Source organism: Chenopodium album, chromosome 27, assembly GCF_948465745.1.
Source record: "Chenopodium album chromosome 27, dcCheAlbu1.1, whole genome shotgun sequence".
Taxonomy (NCBI): domain Eukaryota; kingdom Viridiplantae; phylum Streptophyta; class Magnoliopsida; order Caryophyllales; family Amaranthaceae; genus Chenopodium; species Chenopodium album.
Window position 1 is genome coordinate 11,617,389 of NC_137860.1, and position 25,932 is coordinate 11,643,320.

A 25,932-nucleotide genomic window follows, 5' to 3' on the forward strand; every position below is an offset into this window, starting at 1 on the left:
AAGGAACCAAATGAGTGCCATAAATATCACTCATCAGTTATGGCCATACTTAGAACACATATGGGTTCAAAAAAGGGAGAAAAACTCAATCAGGAAGTAGAAACGAGCCAACAGTGCTAAAATTAGTCAAAACAAGAAGAGAGTTCTAGCTCGGTATTGGAAGAACTCGGCGCCAGACAACAGAGTCTGTCACCAGGATATAGCCCTGTCGCCAAACGACAATGTTGTTGCCAGGCAACAGAGCCATCGCAAGGCGCTGGCTCTATTTTCACGGCTCTAGTTCCTACATGCCTCAGCAGCTTTCTATGTCCTTAGAATTTTCTAGTTTTCACAGTATTATTTCAATTCTAGTTGTGAAAGTGCAGGCGTCGTTTGAATTCACTAGTGGAAAAAATCTTATTTGTAACAAGCTATTCGTAACGGGCATGTAATCCCCCGTATTTTTAAATATTTTATAAATGAAAATTTATTTTATTTATAATATTTATTTGTTTTTTTTCATAATTTAATTTCAAAAGTTTCAAATTATTAATCTGGGTCGAAAATTATTTGAACAAATTATTTTATGCACCTTTATTCTACAATTTATGTCCAATCACACAAGCCTAACCCATTTGTTTACTTAATCGACCCATTATTTTTATGAGGCCCAATCTTTCTTTTTACCCTACAATAATTCTCTCCTATAAATACCCCATGAATCTCCAAAAATTTCCCACACAAAAAGGTTAGTCTTATTTTCATCCTCCTTTGTTTCATTATTTTGCTTAATGTTAATTTAATTGTTTTGGGTTTTGATTTTAGTATAAAGATTATATTTTTAGTATCAAATTATATTTTAATGGTATAAAGATTATAAATTTTAGATTATATTTATGTTATAAATTTCATATTTTATGAATTATAAACCTAGGGTTTCAATTTATTGAAAATCATGATTTTAGGGTTTTTATGAACAATTGATTTAGGGATTTTATAGTAATGATGTTTTGAAATTTTGGTGATTATAACTAATGATTAGTTTAACTTAATTCCAGATTATTTTGAACACATAGATTCGTGTTTTAATTTTTAGATTTTCGTTCGTTAATATTAATCCCGTTTTAATCCCGATCAGATTCTGAACTCATCCGATTTTGATAAAAAAGTAGTGTTTTCCATGTGGAAACAACGTTTTAAGAAAGACTCACTACCTTTGGTAGTGAGCACCACCCTCTCGTGGCCAAATTCAGCCTCTAAATATGATTTTCGGGCAGTTTTTGATTTTAACGAAGTTTTTTTTATACTTAAAATATTATCCTTGAGTTTGATTAATAAAATTAATTATGTTTAAAGTTAATTAAGCATAAATATATGTTTTTATTGAAGTTTTAAGTGTTGGAAATAGTTTCTAAGTACTACTTTTGATGTTTTATAAAGAGGGTTTAATCACCCATTAAAAAGGGAGATTTTTAGGGGTTTTTATATAATTTTTAGATTTTTATTAGACTTTGAACTTGCTGTAATTTCATGTATAAGAGTGTATTTTAAGGTTTTTACGAAGAAAATTTAAAGAACTATATATAAGCCTTTAAGTTTAACAAAAGGGAAGGTTTTAAAGTGTTGTTTGATTTGGATTTTGAAGGTTTTAAAGTAAGTTAGTATTGCTGTAAATTTGATTGATTGGGTATTGATTGAGATGTTATTATTTGGCTTAGGAGAGGAGTTTATTGAAGGTGATTTCTAGTTAGTAAAGTGGCATACCAATTCGTTTGCTCAAGGTACGTACAAGTTACGAAACCTTTCTTTTAGGTGCATGTTTAAGGACGACCGATCGAGAACTTAGTATCATGTATAGGGATGACTAAGTTAAATTGTTTGGTTATACATTGTGAATTTCGTATGACGTGCACTATTTTATATTGCAAGTATTATTTGTGCTCTAATTATGCAAGGTGCGCTTAGAGGCAAAGGTATATGATTGGTGTAATGATTAATTTATTCCTCATTCATGATTATGCAAGCAGGATGAGTAAAGGAAGAATTTGAGTCTTCTAAGACGAGGTTGAGGTTTTGGGGTGCCTTATGCACTCAAGGTGTTTATACACCGAGGTAGTAAAGGAATAAATAATAAATGTTGCTTGCCACTAATAAATCAAGAATTGAAATTGAAAAGTTGTTTTACTTGATTGAATTGATATTGGATTGATTGTATTGTTATGCATATGAGTCATCACCAAGTCTAAACCTGTAAATCACGTAAAATGCAAGATGGATGAGCAATAAAACTCTGGATTGGTGCACTTCTAGAGTAATGACAATCAGGGGTTGGGGTACATGGGGTATTAGCCGTGTACTTTTCTCGAGGCCGTCTGATCTACGAGTCTCTTATTTCAAATATTTTTCAAAACTAGGAGTTAGGTGAGATCTCATACTAACTACGGTCACGGAGTCGCGCCCGTGGTCGTTGGATGTTTATTGATGTTTCCGAAAGGAGGCATGGGGTTTTTCTTTTATTGATGTTCCAAATGGAGCATGGGTTGGACAACCTTGTCTATTGCGTAATCCAATGAATAAAAATAATGATTTACCTATTATTAATTAATGGAGTCTTAGCAATATAAATAGTTGAGTCGTGTGTTGAGTCTATAATTTAATGATGCATGATGATTGATTATTGGTAGCATGTTATGGATTTCTTAATTTATTTTGCAGCTTGTATGTACTCAGCTTTGCTGATTGCGTGCTTTGTGTGTCTTTCTTTGGTCATGGCCTTCGCCTTTCAATGACCCTGTGACGATCCAATTTTTACACTTGTAATATTGGGGAGCAGAATTATCACAGGTTCTTACACATGCAGCATTCATCAGGGTTGTGGGATCTTGAGTAGAGAGTTGGTTGTTTGCATTTTATTTCTTTTGCAAGTTTGAATTTATTTTAATTCGATTTTATTCGACACTATTTCTTTTGGGTTTGAATTTATTTGAACACTGAATTTAATCACTTACTACTTTTATTGGGTTTTGAATAAGGGCCTTAATGGTTCCAAGTTGTATGACTTAATTTGGTTTCATTCGTTGGTTTTGAAACTTATTTATGACTGATTTAGTTTTTCCACTGCTATTTTCTGAATATTGTTCAGGGTCCTCACAGGTTTAAAGAGAGAATTATTGGGGTGTTACAGGGCATATGATTTTCTGTTACAATTTAATCATTCTTAACGGGCAAATTCAATGTCCGTTAAAAAAAAGTTGTGACTTGGGCAGGAAAAGGGTTATTCGTAACGGACAGATTAGTGCCCATTACGAATAAGTTGTTATTTGTAACGGGCATTATTCTGCCCGTTATGATTAACCAACTAATCGTAACCAACAAGTATTGCCCGTTACAAATAGAAAAGTCAACAAAATTTTGACATTGTTATTTGTAACTAACAAGGGGTGTCCGTTACGAATAAGGTTTCAAAATGAACCCTAAATTTTTACTTTCCCCTTTCACACTCTTTCTTTCAAAAAATTCCTCTTTCTCTCTCCAATATTAAAGCACGCTTGGTCATCGTCCTCACCTCCCTCAACTCCATTGAAGGAGCTCCAAGCTCAGTTCGATCTTTTCGGGTTTTCCATTTCTCTCTCTTGCTTTTGCTCCTCTCATTCTCACTCTTCTCCTCCATTGAAGCGCACTTTGAGTTTTCCATTATTGAAGCGCACTCTGAGTTTCCATTGAAGCACACTCTGAGTTCTCCATGAGTTCTCCATTGAAGCGTACTCTGAGTTCTCCATTGAAGCGCACTGTGAGTTCTCCATTAAAATGCACTCTTAGTTCCTCTTATCGCGACTCCCTCTCTCACTCCCAAGCTCTCTCCATTGAAGCAGCCTTCCTGTAAGCTCAATTTGATGCTATCTTTCTCTCTCCTCCCCCAATTTCGTAACCCTTGTTTCAGTTTGCTTAATTGCTATTACTTAATTATAGGTTTTATTTTTTTTTCCCCAAATTAATTGATTGATTTTACTATGTTTCCATTTGTTCTAGGTTTTATTATGTTTTAGTTTAAAAGCCTTTGAATTTTGAGCTAAGTATGAATTTCCATTGGAGGAAATCTGGACTGTATTTTGATTTTGAGTTAATGGGTTAATAACTTGATGCCTAATCGGATAGTACATTGCTTTTTGTTGGTTGAAATTGTTTTGGAATTTTTAAGGGACTGCTGGTTTGATAGATATTCCAGGTCAATTTATTGAGAAGAAGAGAAACCAAGGGAGCCAAATTCAGTATTAGTCTTACTACAGTGATATTCCTCGCCATTTGTTTGGAAATGGAAACTTACTTCTATTTAATTTGATTTTTTGATTTTGCTGGGAAATGGGAGTGACTTGAATATGATGTTTCAGGAGCAGCTCAGTCCTCAGCTCCCTCAACTCCATTGAAGCAGCTCGGTCCTCATTTCAAGATGGTAATTTGATGCTGTACTAGAAAGGGTTGCGGCTTAAATTTGACAATTTGGTATGAGTAATTAATTATTTTGTAGCTTGTTTTTTTTGTTTAATTAGTACATTGCATTGAGAGTTTCTTTCTTATGATTTTTGTTTAATTTTCTTCTAATTTTCTGCCAATTCAAATGTGTTGATATTTATTATGCATTATATCTTCATATGCCTAGATACCAGTTCAAGATTGAATAGTCCCCGTTAGGGACTGTTCTTGGAATTGTATTCTCACTTAGGATGTAAATGGTTGATTGTTTTTCGGAAGTAAAGGTAATTTCGTGTTAGCATTCCCTAATGTGTTCTCTGGGTACATACGTAATTAAGAAATTAATTACGTCGTGTACTTGGAGAACCATAGGGAAATGCTGCCGAAATTTCTTAAGGTCCGAAAAGTGGTCAACCATTTGCTAGTGGGAATACACTTCCAAGGATGGGTTAGGTTGGAGCGATAAGGACCTTTGAAATCATGCATTTGGAGTATGTTGACATGTGATGTTGAATATAATTTGTTTCTTGGGTTTTAATCGTACATTGTTAGAAATGGACCGTCGTTGGATGTATAATGGTTCTCGAACCACACTAGAATACTTAGCCGGGGTCAACGAGTTCTGTAGAGTCGCAGTGCAACACCAATGGAGTCCTATTTCATTGATTTCAATTCATGAAAACCAAAATATAAGTTAATTATGGATGTTATGTGTTTTATTTCTATAATTTGGACCAATACATGAAAGATGGGAAAGATAGAAGCCCCTTAGGCAATTTTGAAGCCTTTTTGGATTTATATGCTCCCAAAGTGGATAAATGGTCTTATTTCATTGATTTCAATTCATAGAAACCAAAATATAAGTTAATTATGGATGTTGTGTGTTCTATATCTATAATTTGGACCAATACATGAAAGATGGAAAAGATAGAAGTCCTTTAGCAATTTTGAAGCCTTTTTGGCTTTATATGCTCCCAAAAGTGAGTAAATGGTCCTATTTCATTGATTTCAATTCATAGAAACCAAAATATAAGTTAATTATGGATGTTCTATGTTTTATTTCTATATTTTGAGTTTTAATTCCATAATTTGGACCATCACATTTATTCAAATGATTGTTTTTATTATGGATTGTTTTTATTTTGTAACCTCATTTATATGTTTTTTATAGGATTATTGTCCAAGGAAAGCCCCGTATGATGTTGAAAAGTTGAATGTGGTTCGAGAACAATGGGCGCACTACTTTAGGACAAAGTATTTATTGAATGCATAACTATTTGCTTAGGCAGAACATTAGTAATATTATTAGTGTTGTTCGTTGTATATGTTGGATAAATTTATACAAGTTCTTATTTGTAATATTATACTAGAATTTTTATATTATGTCGTATTAATTTTTACAAAAGTCGGTATATTTGTTTATCTACAGGAACAGGTTTATTATAACATGTTTTAATTAAAATACATTAATTATATATAAATACATACTGCCGAAATTTAATCAAAAAAATTTAATTAATGACTATTTGTAACGGGCATGGTATTTGTCAGTTACAAATAAGCACTTATTCGTAACGGGCGTTTTTGTTGCCCGTTACAAATAAGTACTTAATTATACACCATAAACCCTTATTCGTAACGGGCAGATAAAGTGTCCGTTACGAATAATGGGTTATTCGTAACGGGCGTTTTTAGTGCCCATTACAAATAAGTTCTTATTTTAGTTCAAAAAAGGACTTATTCATAACGGACATATAAAACGCCCTTTTACGAATAACCGGTTATTCGTAACGGAAATTGTATATGTCCGTTGCGAATTATAACTTACTCGTAACGGACAACGCCCGTTACGAATAATGGCCATCCGTAATGGCCGCATATGTAACGGACACTGCCCGTTACGGATGGGCCCTTTTTGCCCGTTACGGATGACGTTTTTTTTCACTAGTGAGTGCGCCTACGTTAAAGAATGTGTGAATATGCTTGGCACTTATAGGAAGTGGGAATTGACATTACGATCAGGGACAAGGAAAGTAGGGAGCCGCCAACAAATTTTTAAGGAACTTGTAAATCGTTCACGGATCATCAAAGGCAACCACAAATAAGGGACAATGAAAGGCAACAGCTATTGACCCGTGAAGGTTACACCCCATTCATAATCCATGAGATTACTAACTCCATATGGTTCGTAACCACGAAAGGAGGATCGGGGATGATGGTACGATGTGAGTCATGGAGTCACATTCGCCCGTATTGGCCTCTCCTCGATTCTTATAGTGAAAACTATTTTTGTAATCTCAAAGCATTTAAACAAAATATTCAATTTGCTCAAAACTATTATTAAGCTAAATTGGTTGAATATTAATGCACACATTATTCTAAAATATTGTGATCACTTTGATTTATTAACAAGATTAAAGGAACCTAAATCGATTGTCTAAATTATCTTACTAAGCGTAATTTCATTTACATATTCCCTTTAAACATGTAATATGGTGATCATAATAACAATAGAATAAATATTAATATTGGAAGCAATTCAACAATAAATCCAACAATAATAATAGAAATAAAAGGAAAATGATTACTTACTTTGATTTTGCTTGCTTGCAACTATAAAAACAATAAACGCGTTAGTAACCTCAAGGAAAATTAATAAAACAATAATTAAAATGAAATCAAATAAAGTTGATTTGGGCCAAACCCTCAAATAGTCCTACCTTTCACACCTTGGTTTAAGGACAGAACCTCGGGTAAAGTACGGACTCCTTGGAGTGCTTAAGGAAGGTATTTTGAGAGATTAAGGTAGGCTAGTGTTTAGGCTAGAGCATAGAAGAGAGAATGAGAGTGTTGATTGATTCCATGTACATCAGAAATGAGGGGGTATTTATAGTAAAAATGAGTAGGGGAATGCACGGAACCCTAAAATGGATAAAAACCCTAAAAAACTTACCGTGACACGGTAGATTCTACCGCGACACGACAGATTCTACCGTGACACGGTAGACATTTGTGTGACGTGGGGAAATAATTAGGCTACGAGGGATAAAACGTGTGAAGGGTTTACGCAGAAAGGACACGGAGCTGCCCCGTGTCATAGAAAGGTACTGTGACACGTGAATTCCTACCGTGACACGGTAGTGTTCCCTGTGACGCGGGGGCCTCCGTTTCCATTTATCCGTCCAAAACATTTTAACCCTAATTATTTTCAGCATTTTTAAGTGCCGCTTCATAATTTCGGGCTATTTAGGTTTATTATTTATTAATTGGGCTAAAATAAAAATGTGAAATGAATAAAAAAGGTTTGGCCAAAATAGTTAAAAAAAATAACTATGCTTTGACTAAACATTAGGACTAATCCATTGACTATTTGATATACTGAATTTGATTGAATATGAATTTTAAGCACTCCCTGGATTAAATACTCAACCCGATCAATAATGGCGGTGAAAGGTTGTTCATCATCAGGTTTGGTTTTAAGGAGACATTTTTTGGTCTCCACCGAAAGATATTTCTCAAATTTCCTACGAGTAAAAATCCTATGTTTTTGACTCATTTCGGATGGTCTTTCCAATGAGGACCTTTTTTTTTATGCATATGACAATAATGTCCATTAAAATTACGCACATGAAATACTTAGAACTTTTCGAGTCTCATCCGCTCATTCTAAATCATTACCAAAATAAATTTTAGGAATTAAAATAGAAATCCTCTCAGTGGAGTAGCCAAAAAACTGTAGGGAATATTTCAAGCATTACCCCAAACTTGAACTCCACTATGATCATACACTTAAATATGGTGGCGTCCAAAGGGGAGGAAACAAGAGCAAAAGAGTCGCCAACAAGTTTTAGGAACTTGTAAACCGTTCAAGAGGTGAAGGTTACACACTTACACCCCTTAACGATCCAGGAGATCGTCAACTCCAATAGGTCTAGAACCAAGACTTGTGTTCAGGGATGAGGGTACGAATCCAATCTAAAATAGAAGGAACTAGCCCTATAATAGGCCTCTACTTTATTCTACTCGTATTCATGTGCGCTTTCGAGTTAACATGCAATCATTAGGTCAACCCTAAACCTGTTTATCTATGTTGGTTGAATATTAATGCACAAACAAATCTATTATTGGCGATCACTTGAATTAAAATCATATTAGCCTAAAACGAAATTATTAATTATCTTACTAGGCATGATTTCAAGTACAAATTTCCTTTAAACATGCATAAAAGGCGTGATCAAGCAATAACAATAATATAAATCAAGCAACATAATAATAACAATAATCATAATAACACAATCATAATCATAATAAAGCATAATAAAGCTTGATAACAATAGGAAGATAATAGGCATGACACTAACAAGATTAATAACAAATCCTAGCATGTCACTAAACAATAAAGATGAAAGCTTTAAACCTAACATGATACTAACATGCTATTGATATGATATTAGAAATCATAGGAAGCACCCTAAACATGATACTTGAATAACATCCTAACATGATACTAGGAATTAATAAATAATAAACATGTTTTCTGCAAGAATAGAGCAATAAGATTACATACTTTGATGTCTTGTACCTCTTTCTAATAATAAAATACACGCGTTAGTAAACTTCAATGAAATAATAAATCAAAGAATTAAATTACACAATTGAAAGAAAGAGTTAAAAAGTTTAGACTGAATTTGGGACCAAACCTTCAGAAATTATCAACCTTTCACGTCTTGGGCGAAGGCAACTTCGAACTTGGCTAGGTGTGTCTAGAACTAATGTATGTGGTATGGTGTTTGTAAAAGGCTAGTTTAGAAAAGCTAGAGAAAGAAAAAATAAGCTATATTGCTTAAGAGACAAAAGAGAATAATTAGAGAATTCTGGGTTATTGTTGATGATTCAAAACGAATGTCCAAAGACCTTATTTATAGGAAAATAGTCCGGAAATTGATACATTAGAGATCGAGTTTTAAAAGGAGTAAAACACGTCTGTCGCCAGGCGACTAGCTTGGCTCCTGGCGTTGCACTGCAGCGCCAGGTGACACACTGCAGCGCTAGGCATTCCATCACGCGGAATCCAAAAAAATCTGTATGAAGGCTAAAATCGTATTTTCATACAAAACACTTATTTTATTTCAAGTAAAACTCGTAATTATCAATCCTAATCCTACTAGGATAAAAAGAACCTTCTAGATGATTCTAGAAGACTATAATCAATCCTACTAGCTTTAGGAATAATAATAGGCCCTCCTCTAGATCATTGGCCGCATTTAAGAACTAATCTGGGACTAGTTTAGTATTCTGGCCATAACTTCCTCATTATTCATCGGAATTGGGCTTATAATATATCGTTGAAAGCTCTTTTCGAGCCCTATCCAACTACTCTATTATTGGACCCTTATTATGGATCAAACTAAACTGCGCTGGCTATTTTCATAAAATAGAGCAGGTTTTCGAAAACAGATAGAAGGACTTTTAATAAAAAATAACCGCAACACTAGACTTTTCACACTTTTACTTCATTCGATTATCATTTGACGCGAAAGGTATTCATCACTGGGTTTGGTTTTGGGTTGACACAAACGGGTGTCTACAGAAGCCCCCCACTTTGACTGAGTTTGGAGAAACTTAGGTTTCGAAAACAAAAGTTAAAGTGTCGATAGGGACGAGAATTGGTGTTTGGCAATGTAACACCCCAATAATTCTCTCTTTAAACCTGTGAGTACTCTGAACAAAATCCAAGAGAATTACTGGCGTGCTACCGCCACATGCTCAAACGTTAAGGCAATATCAGAAATTAGTAGCGGAAAAACTAAATCAGCTAAAAGTAAATTTCGTAACCAACGAATAAAACCAAAATTAAGTGTTACAAGTTGGAACCATTATGGCCCTTATTCAAAACCTATCAAAAGTAGTAAGTAAATAAAACCAGAGTTTTAATAAATTAAAACTTATGAAAAGAAATAAACTACGAACAATAACCAACTCTCCACTCAAAATCCCTCCACCTTGATGCAAGTCCAAACTATGTAAACACCTGTGATGAGTCTGCTCCTCAATATTACAAGTGTAAAAATTGGATCGTCACAGGGTCATTGAAAGGCGAAGGCCATGACTAAAAAAAGACACACAAAAGCACACAATTTGCAACGCTGAGTACATACAAGCTACGAAATAAATTAAGAAATACCTAACATGATACTAATAATCAAACATAAGCATCATTAAATAATAGACTCAACACATGATTCAACTATCAAATTTATTAAGAGTTCACTAGTTGATATTAACTAACTCATTTATTTACTTCATTGGATATAGCAATAGACAAGGTTGTCCAACCCATGCTCCATTTGGAACATCAATAAAAGAAAAACCTCATGCCTCCTTTCGGAAACATCAATAAACATCCAACGACCACGGGCGCGACTCCGTGACCGTAGTTAGTATGAGATCTCATCTAAGTCCTAGTTTTAAGAAAAATATTTGAAATAAGAGACTCGTAGATCAGACGGCCTGGAGAAAAGTACACGGGTAATACCCCATGTACCCCAACCCCTGATTGTCATTACTCCAGATATTCACCAATCCAGAGTTTTATTGCTCATCCATCTTGCACTTTACGTGATTTACAGGTTTAGACTTTGTGATGACACGTATGCAAACAGCACAATCAATCCATAATCAATTCAATCAAGTAAAACAACTTTCCAATTTCAATTCTTGATTTATTAGTGGCAAGCAACATTTATTATTATTTATTCCTTTACTACCTCGGTGTATAAACACCTTGAGTGCATAAGGCACCCCAAATCCTTAACCTCGTCTTACAAGACTTGGATCTTTCCTTTACTCATCCTATTTCATTAATCATGAATGAGTAATAAATAAATTATTTCACCAATCATATACCTTTGCCTCTAAGCGCACCTTGCATAATTAGAGCATAAACAATACTTGCAATAAAGAATAGTGCACATCAAATGAAATTCACAATGTATAACCAAACAATTTAACCTAGTCATCCCTATATATGATACTAAGTTCTCAATCCGTCCTTAAACATGCACCTAAAAGCAAGGTTTCGTAACTTGTACGTATCTTGAATAAACAAATTGGTTGGCCACTTAACCTACTAGAAATCACCTTTTATAAAGTCCTCTCTAAACCAAACAATAAGATTTCTATCAATACCCAAACAACCAAATTTATAGCAATACCAAACTACTTTAAAACCCCCTAAACAATTGGAATAATGCTTTTAAATTACTCACAATAATCCAATAGTTCAAGTACAAGTTTATATGTTAAAATCGTGAAAAAATAGCTTATAACATAAAATTCCAGCGACTTTAAAGTATGGATTATAATGTGAAAATTTAGTTTAAGGTTATAAAACAACTTCATAAACATCTCTACTTGAAATAATCATTATATAGTAGGTCAGTATGTCGAAAACCTAAAATTTCATCATAAAACCATGATTTAAAACCTTTAAAACCAAGACTAAAAATCTGAAAATTTAATTTAATAATAGAATGTATGAATGCAACAATCTAAACTTGAAATATATAATTAGGATTCAATTAGTTTCATAAAAACTTAGCCAAACCTTCAAATTTCACAACTTAAACCCTAAAATATACATAATTCAAATCTGAAAATTAATTTATAATCAAAATAATTGAACTTTAGCATAATTTACACATAATATAATTAGATAACTTAATTAACACGTTTTAAACCCTAAAACCATGAAAAATCAACATTTAAACCCTTAATTTTTTAATTAAACTAAATCTGAAATTTTTTTCAATAAATTAAACATAATAAAACTCATAAATTTATAATCTTTTATAATTCATATACATAATCAAACCATAATAATAACAATTATATAACAAAATTGATAGAGATTTAAACCTGGGGGTTGAATTAACAAAAGAAGAAGAAACAAGAGGGAGAAAGGAGAGAGGGGCGAATGGCTGTCGAAGGGGAGCCGCGGTGGACACCGGAGCAGAAGGGTGGTGCGGGTGGTGGGTTGGTGACGCCGGCAGCGAGAACAACAGCATTCGATTTTTTTTTTCCTTCCTCTTGAGAGTACGTGAAAGAGGAGGAAGAGAAGTGGGGGAAAGTAAGGGTTTTGGGGGGGTTTTTTTTATTATTATTTGGACCAAGTTTCCTAATTTTATTAGGAATAAGGGTTGTGTGGGTTGGACTTTAGTTGGGCTTCTAACTTAAAAGGGAGTTATGATTTAAACTATAAACTTAATAGTTTTAGTTTGCTAATAACGAAAATACTATTACTAATACATCAATATAATTCATACTATAAAATTGAAATAAAACTAGTTGTATAAATAATAAATAAATAAATAAATATATTTTAATTAAGTTGAAAATATGGGGGATTACAGGCAAGTGGGAATTGAGGGTGAGATTGAGAATTTTAATCCCAATTGAAAAAATAAGCCTTGTTTATTTGGTGGGAATGGGAATAAAAAATAGTTTGGGAATGAGATTATTTAGGGGTGAATTCCTACCATTTTATTTCCTAGGGAGGGTATGTAATAAATGGATGGGAATGGGAATAGGGGGGAACAAAAACTTTTGCATGCCCCCGGTTTACAATAATTTTATTGTACATCGAATATTTGGCGAAAAGTGACCATTTTTTCTTACTTAAGTGACCCCTTTTTTTGAACAAAAGTGACCCTTTTTTCACAAAAGTGACCACTTTTTTTTTCTTTCAAAATTGACCCTTTTTTATCACAAAAGTGATCATTATTTCACAAAAGTGACCTTTTTTTTTTCTTCACAAAAGTGACCATTTTTTCACAAAACTAATTAAGCTATATATGCAAAATATCAAAATTGAAGAAACCCAGCAAAATTAGAACCATTCCTCCATTTTTTCCGAACAAACCCAATTCACCCTCAAAATTAAACCACTGCCATTTTCGAACAAGCCCATTCAAACTTGTTCGAGCATTGCCCATTAGGCCGCCTCCAATACTGCGTGTCTGCATTTCAAAGTGTAATTGTTATTGTTGTTGCTAGTGACTATACTTCTGGAGCTTGAGCGGCAACAATGGCGGCACTTCCGACTGAGATAATCATAGAGAGTCGCCATGGAAGAGAGAGAGAAAGCTTGAATATCTCCAATGGAAGAAAAAGAGAGAGAAAAACAAAAGAATTAATAATAACACAATAAACCTAAAAATGAATATGGAAGAGTTTGAAGCTTAACCATAAAAAAAGTGTTTGAAGCTTAATACCACAAACAAAATGGAGGAGAGAGAATGGGTAAATAGTGAGAGGAGAGAGAAAAAACAAGGGATAGAAAGTGAGGAGAGAGAGAAACTGAAAAATCAAAAGAAAATAACGAGGAGTGATCACGTAGTCACGTGCTAGCCCAAATTAAGCAGTAACTTGCTTCATTTGTACACCGATTTACAATATAGCTATCGTAAATCGGATTTTTTTGAACATGTGTGTAGGGGGAAAATAACATTTTTGCCATTAATGAAAAGAGTGAAATAATAATCTTAGTAAGGGTTTTTTTGGTAAAATTGTTATTTATTCCCTATATATTCCCACCCACCATCCAAACAAGGTATTGGCATATTTTCATGTATTCCCATCAATTAATTCTCAATCCCATTCTCACTTTTTAATCCCCAAACTCCCATTCCCACAATCCAAACGCCCGTAATGTTATTTTTTTTCCCAGACACTTGAACTTGGTTTATTGAAAAAGTTATCTAATGATGCACTACATTTCAGTACTCTGATCTCCAGAAAGACGCAAGGATGTCAGCAATACAAACCATCAGGTCAATCTCAAATTGGTTGTACTGGCAAACACCCATTTCAGATACTTCACTGAGCTTAACATTAAGGAAAAATAACCTATCCCGAGATCCTGACATTGAGAAGCTCAGAAATGCAGCAGCAGCAGCTAGGAAACACGGTATGTTTAAGAATCGGGCCAAGGCAAAGGTTCTCCCTCAAGAAACACAGCAGGAAGAACATTGGGTTCCATCAACCCCTGTACTTTCAGTGAGAATAGAGAACAAGTCATGTGCTCAGACAAGAAGTAAAACACCATCTTATACTGGAGTGAACCGGGGCAAAGCATACATGAAAAGAGATATTAAACAGAGCAATCCCCTTCTTTAAGGCATTCCAATAGGGTTGGGCGAGGTTGCAGCGATTACAGTTGGATTACAAGGACCAGGTGAGGCAGTTTGAGGGTTGGGCAGACATATAGGTGGTTCTTTCGCACAGCAGGTGGTAAACAGTTTTGGGATGCAGGTTATGCTAGCTGGGGTAACTTGGTATCTTATCGGATCTTATGTCATAGGAGTAATAGGGAACCTGTCAAGAAAAGATTAAAGGTAGAGAGATCTACTTTTGCCAATCTTTTAATTTCAGGAATTCAATAGATTTACATTTGTTTAGAAAGTATACACATAGGGTATATATTTAGATTGTAACAAAGCTGGATGTGCGGATATCTGAACGCTAAAACATAAATGACACGTTATGTACAAGGAAACACAGGGAATTTGTTGTTACAGGATAATCTAGACATTCTCGATCAACTGTATTATGAACTTGTGCTTTAACGTTCACACATCTCACACATGTCTATCATTTATGTTTTATGGCAAATTTTCTGAGTTTCCACAGTTTACCGTTGATCAGTTCAACATCGCCTAACTAATTGACATGGATTAGAAGGGCAATCATCGTATACTTATAGCTACTTCGCTAGTACTAGAGCTATAATGTGAACAAAATCCTGCATAACTTGACAATCCATCAGCACAGAACATGTAAGTTTGCCTACTTGTTCAAGCAACTTTTACAAGAATAGAGCAATCACTGTCAACATGAATTCATCAGGAGTACACTGACAGGAGTGTAAACCCAGATTTATCGAGTTCAATAATACACTTGTTATAAAAGTTCCACTGGGAGTATACTGACCAACCACTCAATAGCGATATTTCGTGGAATAATCTTTTGGTGCGATCACAAGACCTCGACCTTTACGAGCACCGCGATAGACGGTCTCAACAATGTCTATGAACTCCTGCTTGTCCTTAAGGGCCCAGTTGATCTTATTGTTGTTCCCAGTGCCAAGATCTATCATTATGTGCTTGTTCCTAAAGAAGAACATAATTGTGGATGGGTCATACAGCTCGTACATTGTGTTGAAATCAGGAACTTCAGTTATGTCTACAAGGTATATCACAGCAAAGTTTTTAATTGTCTCTGCCACTGAGGCCAGCACTTCATCCATCTGAGAAGGAGAATGAGAATTGTTGTAAAATTCATGACAACAATTTAAGGAAATTAGAAATAATCAACAATTAATTGCCCACTATTATCCGGTGCAGTTTTGGGTATACATAGACACACAGTATTGCCCCTTAAGGCACAAAGAGGCTGAATTGCTATAGCCTAGGTTGGAAAGGCCGTAACTGACATACTTTACTGGAAGAATACACATATAATGAGACATGAACCAATTCAAGTAAACTCGTTTTCCTTTCTTCAGCATCAGCAATTGCTTTCAAAATATAATAAGTACTCCCTCCGTCCCTTTATTACATGCCTGTATTCCTTTTTGGGGTGACCAAAATTAAGTGCCTATTTCTATTTATAGGTTGTACTATTTGCCAATATTATTCTTGTTTTGATGAGTTGTCATCATTTTTCTTTTTCATTTTTGTACTTTAAATCAATTCCCAATGCTTCCTCTCTCATAATTCTCAACCACCTTTTTCTTTCTCTCTATCTTTCTCTAACCCCACATGCATATTTGTACTCCCATTTTTAAATTTAAGGAATCTTTAACTTTCTTAATTCCCGTGCAAAATGAGAAATAGGCATATAATAAAGGGACAGGGAGTAGCTTTTTAGACTTGCCACTGCAATTGTCAAGTAAAAAAATTAATAAATACTCCCCCCGTCCCCTTTTGATAGTCCTTTATGGGCAAATTTTAGCCCCAAAATGTTCACCCCATTTGCTTTTTCCAACAACCCTTAATATTAATTTTTTACCAAAATTCCCTCCAATTTGCAACAATACTTGTGCAAAATTATATTTTCCATGTAAATTTTGTTTTCCCATATACTTTTATTACTTTCTCTCTCTATATTTTTGCATACCCAATGTCAATTTACTTTTTCAATGTACATTTACTATTCTCATTTGTGTCTATTAATTCCCGTGAAAAATGTTCATAAGGGACTATCAAAAGGGGACGGAGGGAGTAGTTATCTGATGGCAAAAGTCAAAATCTGCAAACACATACATGACCAACCAATGAGGCGATGATGGATCTTATAATGATTCTAAGGTACAGGATCAATCATCTACAATGCCTATTCCATTTCTTCATTAGTATGCAGGTTAATTAATATAAAAGATAATCCAGTAAAAGGTACATATCAAATGAGAAACAAGCAGTATCATGAGAGCATGAACACTAGGTATCCGATTTCAGATTTAGGGCTAACCAAATCCACATCTATATTATAATTGTAGAGTCACTTTTCACCAGAAGCCTCCAAACCCAAATGCTTGCCTCACATTCACTCCCGCTCAAATACACTAATCCATCCAAAAAAAAATCAACATTCAAATTTAAAATTCTAAAAACAATTTAACTTATTAAAAAAAAAATAAAAAAAATAACTTCACACTACAAAGTACAAACTACCCACTAAAAAAACTGAAGGCAAGTTTATTTAACAATTACACAGTTAAAATAAATCCACTAAACAAATTCTTCTCTATTTCATAATCTCGAGTTCTTAAATCTTAATGCAATACTCTCAAATTAATCCATTTTGAAGGAAAAAAGAAAAAATAAAAATATAAAAAATAAAATAAACACCTGAACCCAATAATGGGTAACACACAACAGCACAAGTCGATCGAATGAGAATCTTAGTGACTAGAGGATATGGAACGCCATAGCTAACCCGAATCAGTCATCAGTGAGAAGAAAGCCAAGAACACGAAGGAGAAGGCCGAGAAACCGGAGGAGGCGATTGACGGATTGAGTAAGCGACTTTCAGAATTGGGATCAAAGATCTTTCTTTATTAGGGGATTCAGTTTTGCTATCAAATCAGCATACATAGTTAGACAGTGTTTGTTGCAATCGAGTTACTTAGAATGGCAATTGAAATTGTATGTATGACGATTGAATCTTCATACAGTAGATTTTTTTTTTTTTTTTTTTTTTTTTTTTTTTTTTTTTTTTTTAGGTCAATAACTTCCATTTAGATTAAAAAAAATAAATAAATAAATCACTTTCACTTTTACTACTATATTTTACTACAATACAATATATATCTCCATATATAATTGCACAATTTTTAAACAACATTCAACTATAAGCATATTTATACTTCATAATAAGAATAAATGCTCCAATTTCTTCATTTATTGTAAGAGAAATAATTTGAGATAACTTCAAATTCGAGCTAATTAGTTCAAATAAGTTTTGATAAGATATACGTAATAAGTTCATAAAAAAAATAAATAAATAAACAGAATCAACATAACTATATAACTATATACTTTGATCAATATTAACAATGTGGTCTACATTGAGTTTAAGTTGATTTGAAATTAGATCAGGTCAATAACATGTTAGGTTTAGTTCGAAATGGGTTAGGAACAATACGGGTTGAATTTGGTTCAATTAGATCAATAACAGGTCGTGCTGATTTAGGATCGGGTTAGTAACAGATCGGGTTAGGAGAGTAATAGGTCGTGTAAAATTCGGGTCGGGTTAATAACAAGTCGATTTGAATTCGGGTCGGTTTAGTAATGGGTTACATTCGGGTTTGACGGGTTAAACAGGTTTGGGTCAATTTCGATTCAGGTCGGGTTTGGTTCAGGTCAATAATTCACGGGTTATATTCAGGTCGTGTCATCTCCAGGTGAGTTGATGTTCGGTTCGGGTCTCAAATTCTCGGATTCACTAGGGTCTAGAGTTGGTTTCGAGTCGGGTCATATCAAGTTCGGGTCACCATTTTTTCGGGTTAAAACGGATCGCTTAATGACTGGTTCGGGTCGAGTCAGCTTTGATAGGTCTAGATACATCAATAATTTTATTAACATGTAGCATATTTATGGAATTTTGTTCTCTTCTTAGATTATCCATGGAAATTACTCTTTAGTAACTAATAACTTGGTAATCACTTCTATAATAATATTGGAGTACTAACCAATTTTTTTTTTTTTTAATTTTTTTTTTGTTGTTGTTACTATTTTATGTTTTATTAAATACTATCTGCATCTATATATTTTATAATCCTATCTTTAATGATAACACGTGCATTTGCACGTGCACATTCTAGTAATTGGAAATAGAGAGTTAAAGATGCCCGAATCCTGATTCCACAATCCACAATAGACTTTCTAGATACACTTTACGGGAAGAATTCACATATAATGAGACATGAACCAATTCAAGTAAACTCATTTTCCTTTCTTCAGCATCAGCAATCACTTTAAAAATATAATAAGTAGCTTTTTAGACTTGCCACTGCAATTGCCAGGTAAAAAAATTTAGGGTTCGTTTGGCATCATTGTGGTTTTCTGTTTTTTGATTTTTTGTTTTTTAAAATCATATGATATATGTCACATAATGAATCAAAAATTAGTCAAACTTATTAAAACCATGATAATTATGAAAACTGACAACAGAAAAGTGAAAACACCTTTTTCTTGTTTCTTGTTTTTGGTTTTTTGTTTTCAAATAAAACTGGAAACTGAAAACAAAAAACAATGCCAAACAAGCCCTTAACAAATAGTTATCTGATGGCAAAAGTCAAAATCTGCAAACACATATATGACCAACCGATGAGGCGATGATGGATCTTATAATGATTCTAAGGTACAGGATCAATCATCTACAATGCCTATTCCATTTCTTCATCAGTATGCAGGTTAATTAATATAAAAGTTAATCCAGTAAAAGGTACATATCAAATGAGAAACAGGCAGTATCATTAGAGCATGAACACTAGGTATCTGATTTCAGATTTAGGGCTAACCAAATCCATATAATTGGAAATAGAGAGTTAAAGATGCCTGAATCCTGATTCCACAATCCACAATAGACTTTCTAGATCCTAACCAATGCCCTAAGCGTCAAAGTAGCCGTCAAAAAAATAAACTAACTACCCTCATTAGCATAATTAAAAACTTCATAGGCACATACCCACGCCAAACATCCAAAAGTCTAATCAACCATCAATTATAAGATGAATCTTTCATTATTTCCCAAATAAAATCTGATACCAATCAAGCAACTTGTGGAACTAGCTTCACCAAAGGGAAAAAGCGACTTCCTATACGAGCAAAAGACAAAGGGCCAGTGAAGCCAAAGCACCATCTACAACACTATCAAATCTAACCATGACAAAAACAATCACCCTTCCACTCTGAACCTGAAATAGAAACATTGCCTAACAGTGACTTAAGATCCTAACATGTATAATTCACATTTAGGTACTACATGTCTATACTCTATACTAGAAACCTTTTTTTTTTGAAAGACTCTATACTAGAAACCTTTTTGTTCTTTCAATAGATATAATAATAATCTAAACGATGCAAGTATCAATTGTCCCATGAAATGATCAGCTAGAATAAGGAGGCCAGACAGGAGCATAAGACATGTGCAATCGACTAACAGGTATTCAAGAAAAGATGCTTACAAAATAAAGGTGATATCAACTTTGATGCACTTGAATTTTCTCTTAATCCGATGATTAGTTCACTTTACAGTACAAGACCCAAATTCATGTTTTTACAACAAACATTTAAGGCAGAAGAAAAAAAAACTCCTAATTCTAAAATTTGCTAGGATTTACAGAAAAATGATCCCTCCTACATATAAAAATCCAACAATTCTACCCTCAATTTTACATTAATACCCAAAAAAAACCTATCCTTCCAAATTCAAAATTACAATCAGAAATTGAAAAATTAGGGTTTGATGAATTGATAGAAAGGGGAAAAATGATACCTGCATACAAGTTTCATCCCAATCATGGCCGAAACGGATTATGACGAGACGTTCTTCCTCGGCGAGGATGGCTTGATCGACCGCCCAACCAGAGTGCAAGTGTGGTAGCAAATACGACATCTTTCACTTTCTCTCTCCTCCTAAACTTTACAACACTTGCATAAACGGAGGTTTTTAGTAGATATATTAATGCGGTCGCCTCGTTCGTTAAGCTAGACTAGAGGTGTTAATTCGAGTCTAGGGCGCTAATTCAAGTGTTTTAGGTATTTGGTTTGGGTTCGATAAAGTTGGATCGGATATTTTTCTTGACTCCTACTACTAGGAAATTATTGTGTCAATATGAGTTAAATTGGATAATTTTCGGGTTGATTTCTGATTGGGTCAAATGGATTTGGTTTTGACACTAAGCTATGCAAGATGTTGGTTTGGTGTGACTCAAATTTCATAGTCCAACTTATTACGTCTCAAGGTTTTTAGAAAATTCCCATACATTGAGAAATTGATGAAAAGTTGTTGAAGAATCTAAAATTGGTGAATGGTCATGAAAATTCTAGATTTATGTGGCTATTTAAAAAGCATGTGTGTAAAACTTTCCATACACCTCTTCCACCTCCATACATCACATATAAATAGTGGTCTTGGGCATCATTTGGAGTATGTATTTGTAGGAGTTTATAGGTACTATAACACGGAAGAACATGAATCATATTCATAAAAGCACCTAATCCTAAGATCGCATGCATAACACGCAAGATACATAATTATACCTCTGAAGCGTGAATTCCACGTAGCAATTTGACAGGCGAATAAGGGAGAGAATAGAGCCCCAAGCGTTGCTTCTCTACTTAGTCCATGAGATATGAACGAGCCGTCCACCAATACTAGATTGGTCGAGTGAAAGAGGAAAACTGCAATCACCATCTTCATGGACAACCGACCACCGCACAAACCACCACCACCACGAACCACCACCGGCGTCGAGGAGGAGGAGATAGCCGTGAGAATGAGAGGAGTTTGGGAGGGTTAGGTTTCGTGTTTGCTAATTAGGGTTTGATCAAACATATCACTGAATTGCATTGCATCAAACCTTAGGCACCTAGTCTATTTATAATCCTATTATAAATAGACAAGGGCACGAAGCCCATAAACCCTCCTTATTCCTCCATATGGCCGGGCACCTAGAGTGATGAGGCTCATGCCTCTAATGCTCGATATAGGCCCTTTGTGTGACCTTATAGGATCCGTCCAATTAGGCTTTTGGCTATTTTACTAGCCCAAAGATCGTTAGTACCTCTAGGTATGATAAAACGACGACCCAAATGTCCGAACTTAATTATCTCCATAATTTGATCCATTATATATCTAGTAATTGCACATGACGAAGACATAATTCCTTCAATCTCCCACTTGTCTGAGACAAGTATGCAATATTCAAATTCCTTAAGTCAATATGTGTCGATTTGATAATATTATTGCATCACATATCGAGATCATATTAATGTACAAATCGTTTCTTGAAATATGAGTTAGAATTACAAAACCAAATGATTACTGAGTAACGCATTTGAACGCGGCCACGTATATTCTGAATTCTCCCTCTTTAAGTGGCCATGACACATTTCTTAATTTAATAGGTAGACTCAATCCAATCTTGTGGCAACAAGGCTCCCACCTAAATTTTGAAATAACCAGGAAACACCCTTTATAATCTCCAGTTACGGGTAGACGTTTGAGTGCATCACAGTCACAACATCCATTGAATGAAATCAATGATTCACTCATGTCAAAGGAATCCACTAATATATCCGGAAGCTCTATACTTGAACTTCAAAGTAGGTCATTAGTTCAATCATGCATCGTTCATGCATATCTAAGTGATTGACCGAACATCACAATGCCCCCATAGCCCATGAAACTGTGCTATCCAATCAATCTTATATGCTAGTCCATTTATTGAAATCATTTATGTCCACTTTAATGATTTCGAACTAGGAACATAAATATAACATATGAATTTTGTTCACTTGTGGGGTTTCATTTACCAGGTCATCAACCTGATGAGCCATCAATCCATAATTATTTTGGACAGTTTATTTAATTTCCAAAACCATAATTAAATAAGAGAAATAATAATCTCAATTTAAACATAATTCTGCAAATTAATGCATTTCTTATGTAATATGTTTTCTAAAAACACACACAACTTAAATTACTTAACTTGCTTCAATCCAAGACTTTAATACGACTCTCATACCTTAGTCTATGGAAGGGGTTTAGTGATTTCTCACTCATAATAAAACTTTGCAGAACATGACTTCCTGCTGATCAATGATCTCATAACTGAGGTGATATCTCATATCTATTAGTTTGAATTTGTGATGTGACCCTGGCTCCTTTATTTTGGAAAAGGGATCCTCTTATTCACATGACAATTTGATCCAAACTTCATCTTTAACCACTCTTATTGTAGTTGAATACACATATTCTGACGTTGAGTATGCAACAGTGCTCTGCTTTGTGATGAGTGTCATTTATGGCACTCATTTAGCTTCTTTTAGGATGAATTTCATGCTATTTTATAGCTCTTTTCTTTAGTTTTCCTTAGTTTTTTCTTTATTTCTTTAGTTTGTGCTTTCTTTAGTTAGTTTTCTTTCTTTGTGCATTTCTTTGTTTATTTGGTCTTTTTCCTTTTTATTTGCTTGTTTTCGTTTATCTTCAAGGATTTCCGAGCCTTCCTCTCGCATTTCTCATCAATTTGGATACCTTATGTTCGTCATGTGGAGCTTAAGTTTGAAGGAATGCAAGGAGCAAGTTCATGAGATCGGTGCATTCATGCGGTGGGGGCATCATCTTTGGCATGAACCCACCAAAATAGCCATTTCAAGACTGCCTACCTTAGTGTTCATCATCATCATCACCAAGACGAGCGCACGAGGATGAGTGACAAGGGATTAAACGTGTCGTCAAAAGTCTATCCCTAGATCAAATATAATTTATACACCTAAACAAACCTAATACAAGTATAAGGCAAGTATAGGGGTCGAACCACAAGGAGACATGCATAAACACCACATTCACTACTTAATACTTAAGCTACCTCGGAACGAGAAGTGTGAAAAGCTAAGAAATTAAACTAGAGATTAAGAATAATTAAAAATCAATATAACTAAGCACCAAGGGAAGTAGGTAAATGTAGTTGCCAATCGATCATGCAATAACACGGAAGCAAAGCAACGGTAAACTAAGCATGCAAGAATATCGAATTAAAGCTCAATCTAACCGCCTTCCGGGGTTAATCAAATTCTCCTAACATAGCCTCCATGTTTCCACACTAGAACCATATATTAGAAGGTGCAATCAAAGAACTATCGATAACAATGAACCTTAACTAAGTCAACTTCCGTTTCATGTTAGCAAAGATTCACCTTTAATCAACTAACAATGTGCACTTGCAAGAAGATTAAAGAATATCAAACATACAAAGACTTTAATCACCATTAACAAAACCCCAACATCATAAGCATGAATCAATCAACAACTGCACCATCCCCACACCCTTGGCTAGGTGACTACTCACAAATCATATTGAAAACAATATCAATCATCAAATCAATAAGCATCAACATGATCAATAAGCAAAGAAAGAAAATCAAAATAAGCAAATAAAACTAAATACAAAAGCAAAGAAAGAGAGTAAGAGATTGCTCATTAATTGAAGATGAAGATTTACAAAGATTCAATCAAGCTCCTTCTTCAATATCCAAGTTCATCAATGGAAATCCACACTTTCTCTCTCTACTAATGAAGTTTCTCTCCCTAGATTAGGGCTAAAATGTACATAATAAACTCATTACAAAACTAGGGGTCTTAATATGCCCCTCACATTACTCTAAAGATGGATTAAAATGCACGGAAATACCCACGAGAGCGGCCGCTCCATCGAGGGTGAGCGGACGCTCTAGAGGGTATTAATCAAAACAGCCGCCTTACTGGAGCGGGCGCTCCTCTCTGGTGGAGCGGACGCTCCATAAGTCTGGAAAACAGGGGATCAGATGAGAAAATGGAGCGGGCGCTCCTCTCTGGTGAGCGGCCGCTCCTCTTGAAAGCTCCGGGCTCTTCTCCAAATCCATGCTCCTCTCTTCCGCTATTCCAATGCACTCAAAAAGGTTGACTAAGCCTCGAGTAGGATCACACGAGCACTCCATTCAACCTACTCAAACACTCATACACAAACATAAGTATAGAAAAGAGGGAAAGCGACAAAGTAAAGACAAAAACAAAGGAAAAAGGAGGGGAAAACACAAAAAGGAACAAGGCAAAGCAAACTAAAACAAAGTGCTTGAAAAGGCTCAAACAAGTTCCAAGTGAAGGGAAAAATCCTTAAAGAAAAGGATAAAAGAGTGGTATAAATACCACTCATCAATGAGCTAGGACAAGAAGAGGAGGCTTACCCTGTTGCGGACGCGCACGAGGGTGGTGCGGCCGCGCACCTGTTGGATGGCGCGGGCGCGCCCCCTAGGTTCCTGTTCTATACCCATTTTCCCGCGGCCGCGCCTCTTCCTTGATGCGACCGCACCTCCCGGGGTCTCTTTTGGTACGATCTAACTAACTCTCACTAGTGGAAAAAACATCATCCTTAACGGGAAAAAAGGGCCCATCCGTAACGGGCAGCGTCCATTACGTATGCGGCCGTTACGGATGGCCAATATTATTCGTAACGGGCGCTGTCCGTTACAAATAACAAGTTATTCGTAACGGGCAGATAAAATGTCCGTTACGAATAATGGGTTATTCGTAACGGGCATTTCAGGTACCCGTTACGAATAAGTCTTTATTTGAACTAAAATAAGACTCTATTTGTAACGGGCACTATAAACGCCCGTTACGAATAACTCATTATTCGTAACTGACATTATATCTGCCCATTACGAATAAGGGTTTGTGGTGTTCAATTTAGTACTTATTTGTAACGGGCATCAGAAACGCCCGTTACGAATAAGTGCTTATTTGTAACTGACATATTCCATGCTTGTTACAAATATTCATTAAATTTTTTTTTTGATTAAATTTCGGCAGCATTTATTTATATATAATTAATATATTTTAATTAAAACCTGTTATAATAAACCTGTTCCTGTAGATAAACAATTATACCGACTTTTGTAAAAATTAATACGACATAATATAAACATTCTAGTATAATATTACAAATAATAACTTGTATAAATTTATCCAACACATATATACAACGAGCAACACTAATAATATTACTAATGTTCTACCTAAACAAATAGTTATGCATTCAATAGATACTTTGTCCTAAAGTAGTGCGCCCACTGTTCTCGAACCACATTCAAATCTTCAATATCATATGGGGCTTTCCTTGGACAATAATCCTATTAACAAAAAAAAAAAAAAAGCATA

At 34.7% G+C, this 25,932-nt stretch overlaps 1 protein-coding gene across 1 annotated transcript; it reads right to left on the minus strand.

Moving 5' to 3' along the window:
* Positions 1–15,234: 15,234 nt before the first annotated feature.
* Positions 15,235–20,668, minus strand: LOC145620325 (thioredoxin-like protein YLS8). The gene is made up of 2 exons (XM_081674971.1): positions 20,509–20,668; positions 15,235–15,754 (listed from the first exon to the last, which is right to left on the minus strand). Exons 1-2 carry the CDS (start codon positions 20,626–20,628, stop codon positions 15,446–15,448), a joined length of 429 nt encoding a protein of 142 aa, XP_081531097.1. The 5' UTR covers positions 20,629–20,668; the 3' UTR covers positions 15,235–15,445.
* Between the last annotated feature and the right edge of the window lie 5,264 nt (positions 20,669–25,932).